The sequence below is a fragment of the Mobula hypostoma genome, chromosome 3, assembly GCF_963921235.1.
Source record: "Mobula hypostoma chromosome 3, sMobHyp1.1, whole genome shotgun sequence".
Taxonomy (NCBI): domain Eukaryota; kingdom Metazoa; phylum Chordata; class Chondrichthyes; order Myliobatiformes; family Myliobatidae; genus Mobula; species Mobula hypostoma.
This window is the reverse complement of record NC_086099.1, coordinates 95,246,309-95,259,345: the sequence shown is the minus strand read 5'-3', so window position 1 is coordinate 95,259,345 and position 13,037 is coordinate 95,246,309. Positions and strand designations below refer to the sequence as shown.

The 13,037-nt window shown below is 41.5% G+C and overlaps 1 protein-coding gene across 9 annotated transcripts in view; it reads left to right on the top strand.

The window, feature by feature from the left end:
- Window positions 1-12,476, top strand: part of shroom3 (shroom family member 3) — a 457,480-nt gene extending 445,004 nt beyond the window's left edge. For 6 of the 9 annotated variants that reach the window (XM_063043477.1, XM_063043475.1, XM_063043476.1 and 3 more), the window contains 4 exons: window positions 3,811-4,290; window positions 6,216-6,372; window positions 8,320-8,592; window positions 10,446-12,467. In XM_063043477.1, coding sequence (XP_062899547.1) covers window positions 3,811-4,290; window positions 6,216-6,372; window positions 8,320-8,592; window positions 10,446-10,784 — 1,249 coding nt within the window. In that variant the 3' untranslated portion in view covers window positions 10,785-12,467. Of the gene's footprint in view, window positions 1-3,810; window positions 4,291-6,215; window positions 6,373-8,319; window positions 8,593-10,445 lie in introns of all 9 variants that reach the window. The other 3 variants (XM_063043471.1, XM_063043472.1, XM_063043473.1) reach the window with 3 other exon arrangements.
- The last annotated feature ends 561 nt before the right edge of the window (window positions 12,477-13,037 follow it).

The window sequence follows — 13,037 nt, the reverse complement described above, 5'->3', positions numbered from 1 at the left end:
ACAAATTCCGATGTACATGTGCATTGTTTGTCAAAACAAATTAAACCAAAGTTTACAAATGTATAGCAATTAAACTACAGAAGGTAGGAGTTTAAGGAATTTGGGAATGGACTTTGTTTTCTAAAATCCTCTTTTGTTTCTCTAGTTTTTATTAACTAGTTAATTTCTGCCTAGAGAGGATGTCATCTAGTTGGTAAATATGGTCTGACCAACACCTCATAACGCCTCACTATCCTTCCTTTTATATTCTACTCCTCTTGAAATGAATGCTAACATTGCACTTGCTCAACCTTCCAGTTAACCTTTAGGCCAGGTGTTCCCAACCTGGGGCCAACGTACCCATCGCTTAATGGTAGGGGTCCATGGCATAAAAGAGGTTAGGAAATTACTCACCAGGACAGCCATGCCCCTTTGCACCTCCAATTTCTAAATTCACTGCCTGTTTAGAAAATAATCGACACCTTTATTCCTTCTAAGGGCATGACTATACACTTCCTCTATTCTATCTGCCACTTCTTTGCCCACTCTCCTAATCTGTCCAATTCTTTCTGTGACATCCTTCTTCCTCAGCACTCCCTGCCCCTCCACCTATCCTTGTATCATCTGCAAACTTGGACACAGAGCCATCAGCTCTATCATCCAGATCATTAACATACAATGTGAAAGGTAGCAGACTCAACAAGGACCTCTGTGGAACACCACTAGTCACCGGTGACCAACCAGAAAAGACACCTTTATTTCCACTCATTTCTTGCTGCCAGTCAGCCAATCTTTTATCAATGCTAGTATCTTTCTTGTAATGCCATGGGTTTTTATTTTGCACTGTTTTAATAGAATATCACTGCACAAATTTCATTAGAAGTAATTCCTTGTGAATTTGCCGTGGTTGCTCATGGTAAAACTGGTAGCCCGTGTTCTTAGACAGTGGCATCCGGTTACTCCGAGCAGTTACATGAAAACAGGGTTTTTTTTGGCTTGGCAATTTCCAAAGTAACTTTCAGGTGGTTCTCTAATTCCCATATGGAATCTTGTTATAATCAATTTGTGCTGTGTAGTACAGGTAACCTTACTTAACTCTTCAATTACACTATAATATATTCAATTCAATTATGGAACCAGGCATTTTAGCAGAACTACCTGCACTGGCGTTCCATGTATATGGAACATGTTCCTGTTTAAAAGAAGAGGAAGCCTATGGGTGGTAGGAAAGGAAACTACTGCCAGCCCTAGCTCTCTTTGAACAGCACCAGGAGCTCACTGGGCGACAGTCTGATCAGCAAAGTTAAAGTCCAGCACTGAAGGGCAAAGAGAGGTCGTACTGCCGGAGCCACAAGGAGGGTTTATTTATGACTTTGCTTGGGGCTGCCTCAATATTGAGGGAAAGCAGGACATGTCAGTCCACAAAGAAGAAGAGGATCTCATGGGAGCCCTTCACAGGTTGAGGAGAGGAGAGCTTTGGCTCTGGTTTTGGGGAGAAATGAAGTCAAGGTGTTTTCAAAGGAGGGAATGGCTGTGTCTTTGACACTGAGGGCCACAATGACAACCCAGTTGCTGTTGATCTGCTGGGAATGAGGTGAAGGATGAAGGGATAAATATTCCTGCATTCACTACGTTGACTTCCATTGATATTCCCAAGAAAACGCAGTATTCCTTTTGGACCCCTACTTTCACATTTAAACTATACAGTGTACAGAAAGTAAGTAATTTAAACCATCTCTGATGGGTGCACAGAGGCAGTCGTTTGTACCTGGGGAAGTACATCATCAGTGGGGAGAGATGGTTCAGATCAGCTATTCTACCTTCACACTACAAGGACAGGTGTGATGTTTACATATTTCAATTGTCTCTGTCATTAAAATAATTCAGTTCCTTTATACTTTTGATGGAGTTGTAAATGCTTAAAACCCAAATGTATAAGTATTCCTTCCAATAATTAGTGCCCTAATTGAAAATAAAATCGACAGGGAATTGACAATGGTGTTGGTGTTTGCTGGGACCGTCTGGGCTGCATTTCTTTATTGACTGCATGGAGATTTGGTGCCACCTTGTGTTCAGCAGAGGGATTACGATCAGTTGTCTTCCGCAGCTGAAAATGGGGGCTAACTGGCCTCGTAGTTCCGCACCACACACAAAATGCTGGAGGAACTCAGCAGGTCAGGCAGCATCTATGGAAAAGAGTAAACAATCAATGTTTCAAGCCAAGACCCTTCATCAGGACTGGCAAATGCACCCAGAAAAGAGAGTTAAAAATAGTAATTAATGAAATTTATTAATGTATTTGATGTGATCTGTTGGAGCACTAGACATACAGCTTCACAGATTGACCATTTCATCCATACCGCTCCTTCCAATATTCTCCTTGTGATTTGAAACATAATTGCCCACTTATTTTATGTGCTGTCTGATATTTGATAGCAGCTTTAGGAAAGGGTGGAAAGCAGGGCTGCATGTCTGCATTGGCACCTTGAGGGTTAAGTGAAGCAGAATGGGAGCATGAACATCAGTACCTTTGGCTGTAAATTCCACGGTGAAAGGCAGTCCAAATCCACAAAGAGGAATGCTGCCGCCTTAATAAATCCTTAAGTAATGAGAAAGCAGTGTTAGCCCCTTGAAAATGGAGGGATATATCTGATAATTTCAAAGGAGAATCAATTTCACCCTCAATTGAGTTTAAACCTAGGTAAGGTATGGAATAAACCTTTGCAGGAAAGAATGCCAAGAAGAAACCCATTTAAAAATGGGTGAAATTGAAATTAATTCTCGTTCTCAATATCAGTGGAATCTATGTTCGGAAGCAGAGGTACAGAATGCATCTGTGATTGCTTTGCAAGTGACTAATGATGAATTTCTACTCAGACATTAAAACCTTTTGTATAGTTAATTATACAGGGGTCGTTGTGCCTGTAACTCCTATACAATGCCGGTTGGTGTAAGTTCGTAACAGAGAACTATTTTCTTTTAAGTATTTAACTCATTAGTTCTAGATTGGTTTCACTCCAGTATTGCAAATGATAAGATTGGCTATTGGTCTATTTGTCCAGGTATGGAACACTCCAGATATACATAATTCCTTCATCTATTTCAATTCTAAATACAAAGCAGTAAATGTATATCGGTTTGAGTTTTCACCATGGTGTTATATCTAGCCCCTAGTAACATGAGCAGAAAAATGTTGCCTGTTAATGCCACTTGTTTTTCTCCATTGATGATGTGATCTTAGTGAGCTTGGTGTTGACAAAAATTACTCGACTAAAAGCACAATACAACCCTTGACTCTGAGATCGAGTAGCAATCTCTCATGCTGAGCAATGTTATAGCACTTTCACTAGAATGATAACACTATGGAATGCAATTAACTTCCAATTTATTCAGCCTAATAAAGTTCAGCATAATTCAAAGTACTTAGATGTGCGTAAAATGGGTGGAGATAATTCTCTGAGGTGTGTTAAGATAAACAAATGCAGCTTCTAAATGGCTCACCATCTTATTTATAGAACATGTTTTAGCAATTCTAAAACACATCAATCATTCGGTTTGTCCTTTTAAATTGATTGAAATAGCTTGCAAAATGTCAGGCCTTTGGGGAAAATGACAAAGTGAATAATTCCTAAACAGACGATAGGAAATTAGGCATATTAAATACAAATACAAGTGTTGGTTCTGTAATTTCTTTAACTGTTATTAATTGATGACAAACTTATCCAATCTAGTTCAGTGAATTTTCACAATAGTAATATATCCTAGCTACTGCAATAGTTTATTTGGAATGTGGAGTGTATCCTCTTCAAATCTATTTGTCTCGTTTCATAGGTTTTCAGTAAATGATTCCACCAAGGTCAAAGTACCTGTGATAAATGGTGCAGTTAAGAATCTCCAAGCAATCCCACACTACAGTTGCTCTGCACAGCCCAGCAACAGCGTTAATCCATTGACCACTCTTACGACCCAGGAGGAAGCTGAGCATCACCAAAGCCAGAGGTGGGAAACCTCATGTGTTCAAATGCAAAATACGGCCACAAGCCAGGAAAACTCAGATTGCAAATACGCTTTAGTGTCGCTAGAAGTGAACGAGAAGTCACCTGAGGACCTCAAGTCAGAGGAACTTGCCAAGCAGATCATTGGCGAAGATAAGTCTTTGGCAGAGATTTTAGATCCAGACTCGAATATGAAGACAACAATGGACCTGATGGAGGGCATTTTCCCCAGGGGCAGCACAGTGAGACAGGAGGCACAACACCGAAGGCCAAGGTTACAAGAGATAGCCAACAAATCTGCACCTCAGGAGGATGAGTAAGTTGTAAAGCTTATCAAAGTGCAGAATTTAATGACTAGTACAACTGCTAAATATTTGCAATGTATTTACATCATTGCTATTTAATCAAGCACAAATTAAGTATTGCATTTTCCCTCTCTGTCAGTGGAATCAAGGCATTGCCCATTCCCAACACTGCGTAACAGAGAAGAACAAGTTCCCCATTGTAAATGGTAGTATTGAGAGTGTCCACAGCGTTACCCATCCCTGTGGGCCATAAGTTTGTCTGAATCTGACCAATATGGAGATACTAAACATGCCTAAAAATTAAATTTGTTTGCAACAGGCACTGCAGTAGCTTCTGCAGGGGCATGATAACCATGCCCCTTCTCCACTGCACATTGATCCCAAATGTGAAATCATAATATCCATCAACCAATCCTCGTTTGCTATCATTACTTTGATAGCAGCTTCTGTCACGAAGTGTGGCGGAGACTTAATCCAAACACAGAGCAATGGTGAGGGATAACTTTAATAATAAACTGCAAAATGACAAGCCACGAAGGAGTACAAAATGAGAGAGAACAGATATTTAACATGACAAGGTAACTGAAGGCCGGAAGCAACTGGTTGAGACTGACGGGTTCAATGGGTGAATGAAGGGCTGTTGGACGAAAGCTGGGTTTAAATAGGCTGCAGGTGATAAGTTGCAAAACAAGTGGCAGGCGACTCCTGTTAGCTGGGGTAGGGGGTGGGGGGGACTGGGAGGTGCTTGCCTGTGTACACCTGACAGTTGCTGTCTCATGCGTCACTGGACTACAGAAGTAGCAGTTGTTGCTGAACTCTGTTCTTTGACAAGGATGTGTGTAATCTTCACCAAAGCAATGGCACAGAGGCATTGATGGAAATTTAACCTTTTATCAACAATTCTCATCATTAATATTGAAAGTAACTGCCTCTTGGCTAGGTTTAACTGAGTTTTTAATGGTGTTAAGCCATAATTATTATTGAACAACCTGAGAAACTAATTTCATGCGTGAAGGGCAAAACTCTATGGATTCTAAATATTCAACACTATACTCTTATAAACATTTAAGGTATTTCTGTTAGCACCCTTGGGGCTCAAGGTGCAAATTATACAATAATCACTTTTAAAATTTACATCTTCCTACATTCCTCACCAGCTGTTAGCTTGTATAATGAGGCAACTGGATGCTGGTCACATTAATAATGAGGGGAAACTGGCTGCTGAGGAAGAGAAGATGTATCAGTTCCTGAAACCGTATCACTGAAGCAAAGTGTAGTTTGCTCACCTTCCTGATAACAATATTAATGTACAATTAAAATTAGTATAAGTAATACTTCTGATTTTCAACCAATATTTCTTAAATACCATATCTACAAAGCCATCGTTACCAACACTTCTTTGAATTCATCAATACAAGAGAGGATAAATCGTTAAACGTAGAATCAGTAATTGTCTAATAAGAGGCTGACAGTTTACCACGTGTGACTTAATTGATTGTGATGCCCCCCAACTTAAAAGGAGAACGTGCTTGCTTGTTCTCACCACCTGCCACCTCACCTGCTAAAAGGTACTGGAGGATGTGACAGAAGCATATTGGGTCAAAACCCCAAAGGCAAACAACAACGACTGTATTCAGATCCAGACCATATAGAATCAAAAAACATACAGCATGCACATGACCAATCACGCCTTTGTCCTGAGTTAAGTTACCACTTGACAGAGAACCTATACCTTGGAGTAAATTGGTCCTTTATCAAAGAGTAGAAGAGGGAAAAAATAAGATTTGGAAATATTGTTCTTCCAGTGTCCAATTAAAATATGTTCTGTTTGGTTAAAAATGTCTCTTTAAGGGGTTACTAATTAAACTGCAACCTTTGTTTAATTTATTTTCATTACTTCTTGTATTCATATGTAATGACTACATTTCGTTCGCAGGAAAGGGGAGAAGGAGAGAGGAGCAGCCTCGGCGCATTGTCCAACCTACTACAGCACGTCGGCCCAGAAAGCAGAGCTGATGAATAAGATCAGGGACATGCATGGAAACGATGCTGAAGATGAGAACGAAGAAGTGCTGGACATCAATGAGAAAAAGGTGCTGAAATTTCAGAGCTGTGTCAGGGAAAAAAAACAAAACTTGGTTGGTCAATCATCTCCATGGCCCAGGAGCTGAATATATTAACCAATTCAAGCCTTCAATCCTTCCCTGCCAAAAGACAGAATTAGTACAACACAACAGGAGGCCCTTCAGCCCATCAAGGTTGTGCTAGTTCCTTGTAGAATAATACAGCTACTTGTATTCTTCTGTTCTTTCCCCATAGCCCTGCAATTCTTTAACGTTATGTTCTTCTCCACGCCTTGCGGCACATTGGGCTAGTTCCTTGTAGAATAATACAGCTACTTGTATTCTTCTGTTCTTTCCCCATAGCCCTGCAATTCTTTAACGTTATGTTCTTCTCCACGCCTTGCGGCACATTGGGCGGCAATATTCTTGTTTCTTTGGCATTTTGCCTGTTGGTTTTTTTATGAGGCCGAGTTGCCAGCTCGACGCTCAACCCAACATGATGGAAAGTGTGCAAAGAGCCGGCCGGATTTGAACCTGGGACCACACGCCTCAAAGTCCAGTGCTGATGCCATGGTACCACCATCTGGCTACAATTCTTTATCATAATCTTCAGATATTGATCTGCTCCCTTTTTGAAAGCCATTGACTGAAGCTGCCACGTTGAATCCAGCACACTTTCAGTCAGTGTTATTTCAGATCTCAGTGTGTAGGGCAATAAAGAGTCCACTCTCACACCACCTCTCCATCTCTTGGTGTCCCCTGCTCCTTGTGACCAAATTCCTCCTCCATGTGAGAGCAGCTTCGTTCCACTTACCCTTTCGAAATTTGTCATAATCTGAACCCAATATCTGTCCTCACTCAGATAAATATCCTGTAAAAAAAAACAGTATTAAGGCTGTCATAGGAAGAATGTAAAAGCCTTCAAGAGAGAAGAATAAATAGGTATCGGTGCATTGCATTTATTGCCCCTTCATTTCGAATTGGTCAAAGAGAAAATTTTTCAAAACTATTGTATGGTCCAAAACTATTATATTTTCCTTAGTAACATGCAGAATTTCAGGCACACTGTAGTGGAATAAGCAACATTTTGACCGGGTTGTGTTTGGTCCATTTTCATTGACTTCCTCTGTACTGTAGATTATACAATGATTGCTAAATACAGGCTGGGGCGGAAGGTGTATCCTCACACAGCCACCAAGTCATCGTATCCTTTGAATATCCTGTATTATTGTTAACCGTTCAGCACAGTCATTTATGCCCCTTTATATTAGAGAATTATGTAGAAATGAATCATTCATTGCTGTGGCGTCAGGCCCACTTCACACTGCAGTGACTATTTCAAGCACCACCACAACAACTGCTTCAAGAATCTGGAGCAGTGCTTAGCTTCTGCCTTTCTGATTGATCTAAATGCTGTAAGAAATATGGTGAAGCCAAATCCTGCAAGGTCTGCAGAATGCATAGAAAGGCTTGGCTTCAATACACTTCCAACGCATATAGAGTGGGGTTTCCCACCCTGGGGGGCCATGGTATTATAGAATGATACATCTTGCGACGCACCCGGACACATCAGCAGCATTGTAACCCAGGGCCTCAGGGTGTGTTGGGTCTTTCAACATCAGACACCCTCATCTGGGCAACCCAGCCAGGGTTGATCAGGCCCTGACCTGTGTCTGCCCCGGATCACTCCTCCTGATCCACAGCCATCTTCAGGCTCACTCTGCTGCCTTTGTGGTGTTCCTGCTGGTTTTCCTCTTCTGGGCTCCTGAGACGCCCATCTGGCTGTAGGCGTGGCAGTGGGATTGACCACCAGACCCTCTGCAGCCCAGCTCTATGGGCATACAATGTGTAGTAATTGCACAAAAATATTCACAATTAGTTAAGTTATTTGAACACTTAAAAATGGTTTCAGAAGGCAGGTAATGACTTCCAATTTTTTTTCCAGTAGCCTAATTCTGTTTTCTTTTTGCTTGGTAGACTGAACTAATAGAAAGCATAACACGAAAAATTCAAACCCTGCATGAAGCAAAGGAGAGCCTCGCAAGTGACATTAAACAGAATGGTGCTCTTGGTGAGGAAGTAGAGACCATAATTAAAGACTTGTGCAAGTCCAACGAATTTGAGAAGTACAAAATGTTCATTGGCGACTTGGATAAGGTCGTGAACTTGCTGCTTTCCCTCTCTGGTCGTTTGGCACGAGTGGAAAATGCCTTGAAGACTCTGGATGAAAACGGAAACACTGAGGAACGCGTACGTAATCTGATGGTTTAACTCTTGTGGTAAAATCCACAAAGAGAATTTTAGTTCTTATTTGATCAAGAGCTGTCAAGTATTAGAGGATTAAAGTACAAAGTATTTCTGGCTCAGGTTTGTCGTTTAAGCATAGTTGTTTAAGTGACTGTGATATTCGTCAATAGATGCTTCATCTAAGGGTTGAAGGTAAAAGTAGCAGATAACATTTTACTGACCAGACACACTGCATTTAATTCTTGATTCATTTGAATTTGAACAGGGCTATCAGCTGTAGTAAGACAACAGTCATTCATAATGGAAGGCCGCTAATCATGAGTGTTGGTATAACGTCAGGGTAAAATGTAATAATACCAGACGCTCTCTACTTCTCTGCCTTTTCATCATTTGACAGGCTGTAGAGCCCCTGATGAATAATATTTTCCCTTGTCTGCCGTACTTCTCCCCAAAGGCATAGTGGTACATCTAGTAGAGCGGCTGCTTCAGAGGGCCGGGTTCATCCCTGAGCTTGGGTGCTTTCCGCGTGGACTTCCCACTTTCCCTTTCTAACATGTAGGTGTTTCCTCTGGGTACTGTGCTTCTTTCCCACGTCCCAAACGCATGCAGGTTGTTAGGTTCATTTGGCCTCTGTAAGTTGCCTGAGGGTGCAGGCTGAGCTGATGCGAGAGCGTGGCTAATGATGGATGTACACTCAGTGCGCTGGCTGACCGGCCTGTGACCATGGTGTATCTCTCAGTGACTCCTTGACCACTCCAACCCTGGCGAAACTGGCTAATTCTTCACAAACCTGAATCCTTCCTGAGCTGAGGGGTTCAGGTCCCACCAGTGCTGTATATTAAGGCACCGACAATGAATTTTACTGTGGTTTCTCAATAGGAAAAACCCCACCAGGGTGTTCCTGAGCAAGCTACTTTAATCACCCTCAATACAGCACACTAATAAGCACCTTCTCATGATAGAAAATGGTGGACCAGTCAGCTCTTTCATTTAATAGGAGATGGCTGGGTGTTCGTGACCCTCAGTACAATGGGTAAAACAGTGGCTTAAACCGATGAAACATGTCAGAAACATGTCACTAAACCACCACAAGTAGCGTCTGTAGAGGCAAAAGGATGGTCGATGTTTTGGGTTGAAACCTTACATCGAGACTGAGTTCTTGCAACAGTTTATTTTTGCTCCAGATTCCAGCATCGGCAATTCTTAGTGTCTCTATTAATATCAGCTTTGAGGGCCAGTTTTGGTAAGGATAAGTTAGAGCATTTGTTTCCCAGAGCAGAATCAGATGTGTCAGCGACACAGCTAGTCTCAACACCCATAACTTTACAGCAGCAGCACGGTAGCGAAGTGGTTGGCACAACGCTCGACAGTGCAGGCAACACGGGTTCAATTCCCGCCACTGCCTGTTAGGAGTTAGAACGTCCTCCCTGAGAGCGCGTGGGTTTCCTGCGGGTGCTCCGAAAGATGTACCGGCTGTTAGGTTCATTGGTCACTGTAAATAGACTAGGATTAAACTGGGGGCTTGCCAGGCGGCGCAGCACGAAGGGCTGGAGGATCATAAATAAATAAACAACTTAAATGGGCCTAGCTTACTTTTTCTGTATTATCAACCAGTGACATTGAAAGTGAGAGGCTGTCTGTTGAGCAAAGTGTTGAGACCGTTCTTAATGTCCTCTCATGGCCACTTGCCACAGAACAGTGACCAAATGGATAGCCTAATAGAAGTCAAAAAGTTCCAAAGATTTTAGTCACAGCAAGTAGGGGAGAAAATTAGACAAGAGGAAATAATTTTTCAAAAATCCTCATTTTTAGTATCTCAGAGTTGAAACCCTAATCATGTGTATCTGATGTTTCAGAATATGTTGAATGAAAAGCGAAGACTTCTGGCCAGCCAGCACGAGGATGCGAAGGAACTGAAAGAGAACCTGGATCGCAGGGCGGGTGTGGTTCTAGATATCCTGGAGAACTACTTGACGGCAGACCAACTTGAAGACTACCAGCACTTTGTGAAGATGAAGGCAGCCCTGCTGATGGAGCAGCGGGAACTGGATGACAAGATCAAGCTGGGCGAGGAGCAACTGAGGTGTTTGTTGGAAAGCCTGCCTGCTGATTTTGTATCCCAGAGGACAGCTCCCTCACCCATCAGCCACTCCCAGCCTAGCACCTCACTGCAAAAATTTACCTCTTCCCTTTAAACTGAAAACAAGGGGTCTTTATCAGGTTTTCACAGTGTACAAGGATATCAAAGACAGCATATTTAAAGTGCTATCAGAGTCCATATTTTAAAGAAGCAATGGTTTGGACAGAAGATACTCCTTGTGGGAACTCAACTACACGCCAATCTGCAACAGCACTACACTTGAAAATTCCCAGGAAGAGAGGGAGAGAAGGAACTTTTCAAAAGTGACATTTGAAATACATTTTTTTAAAGGACCCTATGAAGGAATACAGCAGAGCAAAAAGTCTCTGCAGAAAAGATATTTTAAGAGCAATAAGAAAACTTTTTGTAGCCTTGCCAATAACATCAGAGAATTACTACTATTTATAATTTTGAAGTATAAGATTCTGTACATACACTAACCTTTCATGGTTCTACTCTATTGTGTAGGGGAAAAATCTAATTTTGTAAGAAAAATAACTCTTGGAGAGAAATACAACCGGTATCACAAAAAGTGAGTTTTTGTTTTTCTATTAACAATGAAGGACTTAGAATCACCTGGAACAGAGAAAGCTGAACAATCATTGCTGAACCCATACACTGACAGATGAACATTTCTTTCAAAATAACTTCAATTGTTGATGAGTTTCAATTTATTTTAACTCAAGCCAAATTGGCAGTAACTTACACCTTTCAAAATGATATTGGTAAAGGAATTTATACATATGCATTTTTGTCCTGATATCGGATGGTTAGTTCTGACCCCAGAAGCTGGGTAATCTCCCTTCTGAATGGCTGATAGAGATTATTGACCTCTGAAGATCACTCGACATGGCTTGTCACAGCAGGAAGGCGCAAGTCCTTCAGTTCTCCCATTGTTTATACCGAGGTCGGACTACACTTAGATGGCCAGGGTCTGCGGGAAATGTAGAATACTGATGTGTTTCTGAAGTGCGCTCTGTGAAGAGAGCAAGTTATAATTAGCACACCTAAAACCGAAGCTCACCTGTTCTCAAAGAGTTCCCATCTCTGTCTGCATAATGTGATGTGAATTGTAGTGTTGGAAAACCAGTTTACAGAGCAGACGTGCACAGCTCCCCCCACAGAGCCCTATTTATGTGGGTTTGCTAATGCATTGGATCACTTGGGTAAAACCTGAAACTTTAAATGTGTATTCCCTTTTAAAATATTCTGATTTCTCAATATACTGGACTGTATGTATGCCACTGTACCAAATAGTAACTTTCTGAAGAGCAGACCGTGAGTGGAAGATGTGAGAGGATGTTCATCTTCCAGCTGTTGTCAGGTCCAGATTTACCTGTTTTAAGCTTTGTTGCTACATCTGATGAAATGTGTTTTTTTGGTGATGAATAATTGCTCATGCTCGATTGCAACGCCAACCTTTTTGTTATTCAGTGGGCAGTGACTTTTCAGTGTTCAATCACAACTTGGCTATGCTGTACTTACTCAATACATTTTCTATAGCCACTCTGAGTCTTTTCCAGATAGTGATGTGAAATACATTGCATGGCTTCTCACAAATCAGCCAGTAGTACATTATGTGAAATAAATTAATTGCCGTTCTTCTCACAATTTTAAATGTTCTTGAGCTTTGGTCTCAGTCAGAAATCATGACATTGAAGCTTACAAACCACTTACTGCTGCAGACAATAAAAATGATGAGTGTCATCACTGGCCTGCGTGTTTTGTTTTCTGCGTTGATAACTGTGGTCTTACAATCTGGATGAAGGAACTGATGGCAATGTGGCGATACTGAGATAGGTGGAGGTACAGGTAGATGTGCTGAGGCTGGGGGTCTGCAGAAGGATTTGGACAAGTTGGGAGCGAGGGCAAAGTAGTGGCAGATAAAATACAGCATAGGGAAGTGTGGGGCTGTACACCTTAGTAGGGAGAATAAAGCTTTAGACTATTTTCTAAATCAGGAGAAAATTCAGAAGTTGGAGGTGCAAAGGGATTTGGGAGTCATAGTTCAGGATAACAAAGACAAATGCATTGTTGGTGTTCATTCTGTCAGGACTAGAATATTAAAGCAAGGATATATTGCTAATACTCAGACCAGATTTGGAAAATTGTGAACAATTTTGAACCTCTTATCTAAGGAAGGATGTGCTGGTCTAGAGGAGGTTCACAGAATGATCCCGGAGATGAAAAGCTTAACGTCTAAAAGGCTTTGACATCTCTGGGCCTGTGACAGAGTTCAGAAGAGTAAGAGCAAAGGTGAAACCTCATTAAAACCTATCAAATAGTAAAAGACCTGAATAGATTGGAT